Source organism: Hippocampus guttulatus, chromosome 13, assembly GCF_054856545.1.
Source record: "Hippocampus guttulatus isolate MCC_2025c chromosome 13, RoL_Hgut_1.0, whole genome shotgun sequence".
Lineage (NCBI taxonomy): Eukaryota > Metazoa > Chordata > Actinopteri > Syngnathiformes > Syngnathidae > Hippocampus > Hippocampus guttulatus.
The window spans coordinates 15,833,393-15,843,746 of record NC_141273.1 but is presented as its reverse complement, the minus strand read 5'-3'; the positions used below and the strand labels follow the sequence as shown (position 1 = coordinate 15,843,746).

Genomic DNA, 10,354 nt, shown 5'->3' with positions numbered 1-10,354 from the left:
TCATCAAGGTCTTAAGGGCGCCGTCTACTGGTGACCAATAGGAATGACAAACCTTCGACTGAAGTGGCTCTCAACTTTACAAGTACAGTTCCACCGAAAAAATACAACTCTCTGGGTACCTTTATCAGGTGCTGTCTCACCCTTTTGGTCTTTGTCGTTGTGTTTATGATCCTCTGGACGAGTTGGAACCGGGAAAGCCAATTCCTTAGTCTAGAGAGAGAGAGAGAGAGAAAGAAGGAAAATGACAGAGCCGGCTCTCGAGGGAGGGTGCCGGCTCTCATCGTTCACTTCAAAGAGCCGGCTCTTTGTCCCGGCTCGTTCGCGACCGACACATCACTAGTGGGCTGGGCTGTGGCCCGAGAGGAGGCACAAAAAAGAAGTCGAACAATTTCAACCCAATATAAGGGCAACGAGGTGTGACATGATGATGTAGAATCCGTCGTCCGTTGTGTGCTAGGTGGGTAAAATCATTACACCGCCTTGTTCGTGTCATCGTCCCGCGCGGGCTTTGCTCCGTCCTGCGGCCACCTTAGCTCGGCTACTGGCTAGGCTAAACTGGAGCGGCGTCGGGCATCTTTTCTGCCATGAGTGGCGCCTTGGAGGCGGCGATGTTGGGTTCATAAAGCGCCTCGTTTGCGTGCCTCTCTGGCCACAGAAAACAACACAGTTTTCCTGCTATTGAACATCTGCGTTTTAACTAGGGCTGGACTATTTTGGAGGGAAAAAAAAGCAGCTTTTGTCATTCGAAAAAAAAAAGAAGCATTTTTTCTAAATTGCGATGCTGATATGAATTTAACTGAATGTTCAGCCCTCGTTTAAACCGCCGGTAAGAGTCACGTAAAAGGTGTCATCTTGCTTACTGGTATCGTTGTGCCTTCAGATGCGAGTTCAGTTTGTTCCCTGACCGTGCTCGTGACTCAAAACACTCGTTTCTAAAACTTTCATTGCCCGATGAAATGAATGGAAAGTACCATTTATCCTTTCCAGCTACCGCCTCGGTGAGGAAAAAAATAATACTCTTTCACCTACTGTATAAAAACGGAGTAATTCGATGATTGAATAGAATAATTAATTATTTTTAAAAACTATTTTCTGCTGCGAACCAAGTCATTGTGCTGCTACATTTGGTGTAACTGATTTCATCACCAGAAGGCAGATACAGTCCTGCAGACACAAAGAACAGGACTTCTACTACTTAAGTGACTCAGTAAGAAGCTTTATTAGGCATTTTTCATAGAGGATAAATAATATATGCCTGTGAGTATTACATGTTTAAATGTGTTCTCCGCCGTTTGTTTTCAAATGTCCTTTGATTCTAAAACCTCAACTATTGATGCTGTTGGGGGAGAGATGACCTTACTCTTCAATACTAACTGCTAACATGGGTGCCGTTTGCAAAGGAAACTGCTATTTAGCGACTTTAACTAACATGTTAAGTAGCTCGAGGCTGTTTGAGAAAGTGCAACGCTTGCAAGCTTGGTACGTTGTCCTCCAGCCACAATTAAATGCAATTAGGAGATGTTGGCAAACATCAGGGGGCGTAAACGCAATTATCCTCTTTTGTAAGCTTCTGCCTCGTGTATTTACTGTCCTGTTTTCCTGCCTGCTCCAGTGCACTGAACCATGGCGGCTAGGAGCGTCCACGTCCCCCCGCTGCCGCTGTTGCTGCTGCTCTCCCTGCGGGCCTTGCAGACACCAGCTGAGAGCTCAGGTATTGCGCAACAACTTAATACATTTTTTTGGAGGGTCTTATCGTTTAGGATGACGCGAAAAAAAAGGGCGATCAGTTCATATGAAAGACAGTCAACTTGTGTAGGCACGATATAAATAAGTCCATGAATTAACTACACACATACTGGGTGGCTTAATGTAAATAGAAATGGAATTACCTCAAGGTGGCGGTAATACACCAAAACTATTAAACAATTGCCAAAAGAATTTGAAAAAGATGAAGTAGTCCTATCAATAAATGTGTGACGTATTACAAGTTTAGCATGCGGCTTCCGCCGCTAAAATGGTTTACAGCACTATATTGCGCAATAGCCAAGCAGGATTCTACTTTTGGCCACAATGGGATTCGAGTTAAGGTAAGCCATTTTAAACTAAAAAGAAAAAAAAAACTATTCCTCCAGCTCCGGCCTCCCTGTGTGGAGTTTGCATGTTCTCCCCGGGCCTGCGTGGGTTTTCTCCGGGTGCTCCGGTTTCCTCCCACATTCCAAAAACGCGCATGGCAGGCTGATTGAACACTCTAAATTGTCCCTAGGTGTGAGTGCGGGCGTGCATGGTTGTTTGTCTCTGTGTGCCCTGCGATTGGCTGGCAACCAGCTCGGGGTGTCCCCCGCCTAATGCCCGAAGACAGCTGGGATAGGCTCCAGCACCCCCCGCGACCCTAATGAGGATGAAGCGGTTCGGAAGATGAATGAAAACTATTCCGTCGTTGAAAAGGGAAGTTTCGAATCTAGCTGGAGCTCGTTCGCCGCACTGAACACAATTAGGGAACAAGGATCTTGGGTGCCAATCGAGCTCTGTACAAGTCGTACCCGAGTATAACTCGCCGAACCAGCCAAACGACGAAAACGGTCATTTATAGTCAGAAACGTCTTACGCAGGGCCAGGGGTCAAATGCTTTTTCACAGTTTTTTTTTGGAATCAGCGTCGCAAAAAGAAAATGCCCATAAAAAGCCGAGCAACCCCCGCAGAGTACTTAGCTGGCGAGCCCCGTATGTGACGTCTGCGTCTCCTCTGTCAGAGGGTCAGCTGCTGTGCCTGTGCGACAGTCCCAAGTGCCTGCAGGAGCAGTGCCGCGGCACCCGCTGCTTCTCGTCGGTGCGGGTGGGCTCCGGCGGCGTCGTGTTTGAGCGCGGCTGCCTGGAGGGTCCCAAGAAGACGCGGCTGCACTGTTCCACGGCGCCCTCCTCCCACCGGGCCATCCGCTGCTGCTCGCACCACCTGTGCAACGGCAACACCACCAGGAGCGCCGTCATCGCCTTGCTGCCTTCGGGTACGCCATCGAAATGCTCACCGTCCAACTTTGAATGTTTTGGAATTTCGTTTGTGTCCTCACCTCCCGCCGATGGCGTAGCTCCGCGGGGCGAGCCGGTGGGCTACGGCGCGGGCACGCTGGCTCTCCTGGCGCTGGGCCTGCTGGCGGCGCTGGCGGCGGCGTCGGCGCTGGCCTGCAGGAGGCTCCACCGCGGGAACCTGCACAGGCTGCGGGAGTTCGATACCGAGCAGGGCGCCGTGGACGGACTCGTCACCTCCAACGTGGGGGACACCACTTTAGCCGTAAGAACAACACAAGGTGGCCACTAACCGGTAAGCTGTAGCGCTGACTCAACGAGTCCGTCTTGGCTTTCAAGGACCTGCTGGACCACTCGTGCACATCAGGAAGTGGGTCGGGCCTTCCTTTCCTGGTTCAGAGGACTGTTGCCAGGCAGATTAGTCTGATGGAGTGTGTAGGTGAGTGTCAGTGCCATTTTTTTTTTTGGGGGGGGGGGGGGCATTTAAGTGACTTGTCTGTGTTAATGGTTTCTCCCGTGGCAAGGCAAGGGCCGGTACGGCGAGGTGTGGCGAGGCCAGTGGCAGGGCGAGAACGTGGCCGTCAAGATCTTCTCCTCCAGGGACGAAAAGTCCTGGTTCCGCGAGACCGAGATTTACAACACTGTGCTCCTGAGACACCAAAACATCCTGGGTAGGGATCAAGTCATTCCGAATGAATATGGAAGTGCACAGGAGATACTTACTGCAAGTTATTTAGTAGCAAAATTATTGTTTGTTTGTTTTTTTTGTCTGGCCGAAACAACCGAAATGGTTGAGGATTCAATCCAATCAAACGTCAAATTACTCATCTCATGCAGGACTTGTCTGCCAATACTTTCCACTGCCCAATTTAGACTACACACTACAATTCCCAAATGAAGAGATCATTGACGTATTGATCTCCCTCCTTCCACATTGCCTTGACTACTTCCAACCATGATTCCAACGTGGCTTCTCCCAAACGTCACGCCGGGCCGTGTTTTGCACCTTTGCACCCTCGCAGGCTTCACGGCGTCCGACATGACGTCGCGCAACTCCAGCACGCAGCTGTGGCTGATCACGCACTACCACGAGAACGGCTCCCTGTACGACTACCTGCAGCGGGCGGCCGTGGAGACGCGCGAGGGCCTGGCCATGGCGGCGGCGGCGGCCAGCGGCCTGGTGCACCTGCACACCGAGATCTTTGGCGCCGAGGGCAAGCCGGCCATCGCGCACCGCGACCTGAAGAGCAAAAACATCCTGGTGACCAAGGAGCTACGTTGCTGCATCGCAGACCTGGGTGAGGCCTCCTCGCGCTGAAACCATTCGGAAAAAAGAATCCGATCATACGGTCCGATGTGTTCAATGTTGTTTTTTTTTGTGTGTGTGCACGTTCTAGGTCTGGCGGTGACACATTCCCAGGCCGATAACCTCCTGGATGTGGGCAACAACCCCAAAGTGGGGACCAAGCGCTACATGGCTCCCGAGGTCCTGGACGAGAGCTTACGTACAGAGTGCTTTGACGCCTTCAAGCGGGTGGACATTTGGGCCTTCGGGCTGGTGCTGTGGGAGATCGCCAGACGCTCGTACAGCAACGGTGAAGCAACTTTTTTTTTTTTTTTCCACTCCCCTCCTTCAGGATAAACCTCGAGTTGATCTTTCCCCGCAGGTATTGTCGAAGACTACAAACCTCCGTTCTACGATCAGGTGCCGAACGACCCGAGCTTCGAGGACATGAGGAAGGTGGTGTGCGTGGAGCAGCAGAGGCCCTTCATTCCTAATCGTTGGTTCTCCGATCCGGTATGTGCACGACGTCTGCAATGTCTTCTGAATTTCCCGTATCGGGGGGGGAAAAAAATTGTGCTTAGTTGGGTGACCCACGTGCAGGAGATCCAAATGTCTTGGGCTCTCCAAGGGTTGCTAATGGGAAAAAAAAAATCTATATATGGCCCCCTCCAGGATTTGAGTGAGCCCCCCCTCCCCGTGAATGAGCGTTTGGGTAGCATTTCATCTCACGTCCGATGCTGGACTTGAACTTTTCTTCTTCTTGGATTAGACGCTGTCGGCTTTGGTGAAGCTGATGAAGGAATGCTGGTACCAGAACCCGTCGGCCAGGCTGACGGCGCTGCGCATCAAGAAGACCTTGGACAAGATTCACAGTTGCCTGGACAAAGTGAAGGACTCGTGAGAGCGAGGGGGGGGGGGGGGTTAGGGGTGGGAAGCTCAAACCCGCGTCTTCCTTTTTAAATCCCGCGGTGGCCTTCTGAGGACTTGTGGGACTGACCCCACGCGGAGGACCGTGGACTTCTTCAACTCATGTCGTCTTTTCCGATCCGTGGCTTCGGTGTGGCTAAAGGCGATCGACAAGCTGTTAGCAAGACGATAAATGCTACCATTAAAAAATAACTCAAATTGTAAAAGTTGCGAGAGAAGCCCAGCCAAATAGATTTGAAATGTTGTGGTGTAATTCATCTTATCGGGGACTTTGTTGATCAAGCGTGTGTGGGGAAAAATTCCACGCAAAGTTTGGGATTGATCAATTGGGATTTATGGGCAAATTTACGAAATTTCCTACTTCAGAAATTTCTTCCAGAACCAATTAATTTCGTAAACTGAGGTACCACTGTTTAAACTTCTAGATTAATTTTTGTCAACAGGAGGCCTTTTTCAATGCAAATGAGGCGAGACGTGCGCGGCCGTTGAGAGCAGATGGCATTTATTGACACTTTTTTTTTTTGTTGTTGTACTTGCGCACCTACAAAATTTCAGCCGTATGAACAAACCTGTTCAACACACGGTTATAAATGAGGCCTCAGGAGTCGAAAAGTAGCCACCTGCAAACTAGGAATGAATCCTCATCTTGTATTGCAGTGGAGGAATGAATTCCTGTTCACACGAGTCCACTTCAAGAAGTGCGGCGCAACTTTCACAGCAATCTGTCGGGTAAAGTCTTATACGGGTTGAGGATGCCCCGAGGGTCCAGCATGGCCTTGATGCCCGCCATGACGGCCACCGCCCGGCTGGACTTGCTGTAGTAGATGTAGTTCCTCTTCTTCAGGCCCAGGCCGTGTTCGGCGCTCACGCTGCCCCGCCGGGCTGACGTCCACTCATACACGAACGGCTCGATGGCGGCCAGCAACTTGGCGTCTTTGGTGTGCGAGGTGATGTTCAGGTGGAGGTTGCCATCTCCTGCGCCACAATGGAAGAGAAGAGGCGGCTACGGGGTGTATTTGCATCAACACCTTCCCTTAAATAGATGCCGAGTCATAAAATATGTTCCTCGCGCCAAATTGGAGTTGATATTTACTTGATGCGGCGAGAGAGTGGCTTACCTCGAAAAGACATCCACTTTTGGAAAATAAACTCCTCCCTTCAATAAATGCTGAGGAAAGAGTCTTACTGTATGTACTAAACAAGCTGATTGGCTCAAATAGTGGCCTTCTCTCCAATGAACTCATTCACTCCCAAAGACGTTTTTAAACGTCTTTTCAGGCTTGGTCTGGAATTGGCTGGTACTGAATGAGTTAAAAATATACTTGCACAAAAAGCCCTTCCTTAAATTAAAAAAAAAAAATGCTGTCCTCTTCCCTAATCTACTCATGAAAAAATAAACGCCTCCCTCAAATAGACACCCGAATTTCCTAATCGGCAAAATAAACAGGAAGAGAAAGCTGGTTAACCTTTTGCATCCGTTCATGATATGTTGGTGAATTTCCTTGACAGCACTTCTGAAAAACAAATGCCCCCTTTCAGAAAATCCAATCAGAAAGATAAATAAGGGAGCAACTCTTAACTCTCTCATTTCATTTGTTCAAGACATTTCTTCGCCGATCCTTTTTGCTGACCAAAACAGCAAACACTGGAGCACGCAATCATGTCGCCTCGTTTCTTGCCATTTTACTTTGAAAATCCAGCTTTCGCTGCATTTATTCTCTGAAAGTCTTTGCCGCCTCTTACCCATGTGTCCGTATCCCACCACGCTCTTGGCCTGGTCCCCGAGATGGGCCCTCATGTCAGTCACCAGCTGGTAGATGGTCTCCACGGGGAGCGACACGTCGTACTTGTAGTTGAAGCCGTCGTGCGTCAGCGCTTCGGTGACGCGTTCGCGCATCGACCACAGCGCCTTCATCGGAAAACAAATTATATATTAAAAAAAAAAAAATTAAATTACATAATCAACTCTCCTCATTAAAATGAAGGAAAATGCCACCGCTTTGTTTTACCTGAAATTCATATATATACTGTATATATATATTTTTAATCTACATACGCATTAAATTTTTAAAAAGTCCATATCGGTCAGGCCCGGCATGAGACAAAGATAATGACATTCAACCCTCCTCCACACCCCCCCAAAAAATATTTTTTCAAACAGTCAATATTTCTCCACACACACACAAATCGGGAAAATACAAACAAACGCACTCAACTGGAATTGATGGCAGCCTGTTGTCAAGTAATCTGGCGCCATCTAACGGCGGACGGCTTGAAGCTCACTTGTATGTCAAATTTTTGCTCTCGACACCACAAAGCAAAAAAATGGACCAAGTGGCCTGGAAGTCAAAAAACTTGGAGAAAAAAAAACTGGGGGCACTCGTAAGTCACCTTGGCTTTGGATTCCTCCGTCGCCAGTGTCCCGTCGCTCACCAGCGCCGATGTCATGGCCTCCTCCAAGAAGTTGTGGAGCTTCTCCTCGTCATGCCGCGGGTCCGAGCCCGACGTTTCTATTACCATGTAGAACGGACAATCTAGGGAGAGAGTTCAAGCCAGAGCACGGATCAACATTTAACGCTTGCCTGGTAGGCGACAGATGGCCCAAAAATGCATTTTTGGTTTGGATCCTAATCAGGACGCAAATGACATCAGAGTCACCGTTTTTCGGGTGGTCTTTGTTTTCACAAAAAGCGAATTTTCTCAAGATCTTGAGAAAAGCATCCCATGTGTACCAGAGATGGGGTTGTCCAGCTTGAGGTGCGTGTTGAGCAGCCGCATACATTCGCTGTCCAGGAACTCGAAGGCCGACAAGATTTCTCCCAGCATGCCTCTGCACAGCTGAAAGGTTTTCAGAAGCTGATCAAACGTTTCACAACCTACAAAAACAAATTAGAGCTTAAAAAACCTTTTGGGGGGGATGGGGGGGGGCTCTGAGTTATTAAGTGTGCCTACCCAGAAACATCACATGAACAGATTTGGACTTGCGAGGACATAGGACCGACACGGCGGTGATGACGCCCAAGGTGCCTTCGGAGCCGATGAAGAGCTGCTTGAGGTCGTAGCCCGTGTTGTCTTTCCTCAGGGTGGACAAGCAGTCCAGCACCTGACCGTCGGCCAGCACCTAGATCACATTACGGCAACATGAACGTTTTTACAGGCAATTTTGGTCAATGAATTACAAATTTAAAAAAAAAATACATGTGTAAATGAAATGTGAAGAACCGTGAATATTTCCGAATGCACTGAAAAGCATTGACAGCGCTTCAAATTGAGGATGTGAAATACTTTGGGGATGGCGGATGGGCAAAACTGCCCAAAGAGAGGTGCGCGTACTTGTCACAAACTCACCGTTTCCACGCCCAGAACGGTGCCGTGCAGGGAGCCGTAGCGCAGCAGCCGCAGACCCCCCGCGTTGGTGGCCACGTTGCCCCCGATGTGGCAGCTGCCCTTGGCGCCCAGGTCCAGGGGCATGACGTGATCCCGCTGCTCCAAGTAGACGGACAAGTGCTCCAGGACACAACCCGCCTGGCAAGTCACGACCCCTGCAGAGTGAGTGAAGAAAATCCACTCAGCGGTCATAATAACAGATACAGCGGTTACGGGAAAGTACACTGACATCTTGACTGTGTGGACACGAACCAGAAACGCTGTCAAAGCTCAGGATTTTGTTCATGAGGGCGGTAGAGAGGATGATCTCGTCATAGACGGGAACGCTGCCACCGACAAGGCCGGTGTTGCCCCCTTGTGTGTTCACCGCTAGATTACGGCTGTTACAGTAACTGTCAAATACAGAGAACTTTAGGTTATAATTTAATGTCTGGTAACAACTGGATTCCATTTGTTTCAAACCTGAGAATTTGAGAGACTTCCTGTGTTGTCTGAGGTCTCAGCAACACCTCACTGGAACCTGCAGGAAATGCACAGACATCACGAGAAACATTTTTGACTTGTCACTGATAATAGGGTTTAGTAATTCATCAATTTTCATGAGCTTGTTTCCCACGAGGAAAAAAAATATATATATACTGTACACCGTAACTGACCTCTGACAGATTTGAGCCAGTCCACATTACAAGACTCCAACAGGTCGGGGTCAGTAATGGTTCTGCCGGGTAGAATTCTCCGGAAGAAGTCCAGATCCTCCAGCGTGACTTTGGAAAACGGCAGCCTTTCTGGGGATGCTCCCGGCGAGGTGGTCTTGCTCACATCGTCCCTGTCGTGGAGCGTCCTTCTACGGGCAGTACCACGACGTAGGCCGGCGGGTTGTGGAGGTTGTAAAAGCCCACCTGAGGCTGAAGACGAGCCGAGGATGCTCAAGGGCCCTTTGAGGGCTGTCCTCAGTCGGAATGACCCCTGAAGTATGCCAGCCATGACTTGCGAAGACAAGATGCATCAATGACAATATGGTGGGCGACCTGTCAATAAAAAAATGTTTTGTTCTCTATTTTACTACCTCATCACAAGCTAGCAGTCTACCTAGCTTGTCTCGTTGTTTCAAAAGTAGCCAGCGGGCAACAAAATCGAAATTTACGGCAAAAGCTTACCAAATTAGCCGATTGACACCACGCGCTCAACTATTACCGAGCGGCGATCATTATTCGACTGTAAATCGCAACAATAAAGGAGGTTAAGTGAGACTTCGCTCATCGAGAGCGAGGACCAAATGTTTGGGTCAGGGGTTACATGACACGTGACTGGCAAGACAAACCAATCAGTTAACGTTTTGAGATAAAAGGGCGTGTCTACTTGGTAACGTAAGGCCAATAGTACCGTAGTGGAAAAAAATTAATCGAGCGACTGTTCCGTTAGTAAGACGACGGACCAATCACCGTTTGAGTTGATCTTAGAGAGGCGTGGCTACGTGGTCACTTACGGCCAATGGGAATAGGGGAGAAAAAAGTAAATAATTGCCCGCCATCTTGAACCGGGATATATCCACGACTGATACAATTATAGTACGTAATCATAACTATAGATACAAAAGTGCACTAGTGTAAACACTCCGTGTCAATAACTGCAACATGTAGCTTGGAAATGTAATTCAGAGACTTTCCCACTAATGATAGGTCTAGATGCGCCAGCATGCCATAGCAAACTGGTTAACCAACTTGACTTGTATGGT

General features: G+C 49.0%; 2 protein-coding genes across 5 annotated transcripts; one reads left to right on the top strand and one right to left on the bottom strand.

Annotated features, from left to right (window-relative positions):
- The first annotated feature begins 317 nt into the window (after positions 1-317).
- acvr1l (activin A receptor, type 1 like) lies at positions 318-5,442 on the top strand. 2 transcript variants are annotated; one of them, XM_086126951.1, is made up of 10 exons: positions 318-457; positions 1,613-1,711; positions 2,750-3,001; positions 3,083-3,285; positions 3,360-3,459; positions 3,545-3,691; positions 4,043-4,318; positions 4,418-4,615; positions 4,688-4,818; positions 5,075-5,442. In XM_086126951.1, the coding sequence occupies exons 2-10, from the start codon at positions 1,624-1,626 to the stop codon at positions 5,204-5,206; spliced, it is 1,527 nt and encodes a 508-aa protein (XP_085983077.1). In that variant the 5' UTR covers positions 318-457; positions 1,613-1,623; the 3' UTR covers positions 5,207-5,442. The 2 variants fall into 2 exon arrangements, with proteins under 2 accessions (XP_085983077.1, XP_085983076.1); XM_086126950.1 differs by having other exon boundaries at positions 2,750-3,285.
- A 275-nt stretch (positions 5,443-5,717) lies between these two features.
- On the bottom strand, positions 5,718-9,921 carry d2hgdh (D-2-hydroxyglutarate dehydrogenase). Of its 3 annotated transcripts, XM_086126954.1 has the most exons (11): positions 9,777-9,921; positions 9,276-9,647; positions 9,082-9,139; positions 8,872-9,011; positions 8,581-8,774; positions 8,185-8,353; positions 7,965-8,108; positions 7,624-7,766; positions 6,976-7,141; positions 6,699-6,746; positions 6,062-6,207 (listed from the first exon to the last, which is right to left on the bottom strand). In XM_086126954.1, the coding sequence occupies exons 2-10, from the start codon at positions 9,601-9,603 to the stop codon at positions 6,712-6,714; spliced, it is 1,377 nt and encodes a 458-aa protein (XP_085983080.1). In that variant the 5' UTR covers positions 9,604-9,647; positions 9,777-9,921; the 3' UTR covers positions 6,062-6,207; positions 6,699-6,711. The 3 variants fall into 3 exon arrangements, with proteins under 3 accessions (XP_085983078.1, XP_085983079.1, XP_085983080.1); XM_086126952.1 differs by lacking the exon at positions 6,699-6,746 and having other exon boundaries at positions 5,718-6,207; XM_086126953.1 differs by lacking the exon at positions 6,699-6,746 and having other exon boundaries at positions 5,718-6,207; positions 9,276-9,605; positions 9,686-9,909.
- Positions 9,922-10,354: the final 433 nt, after the last annotated feature.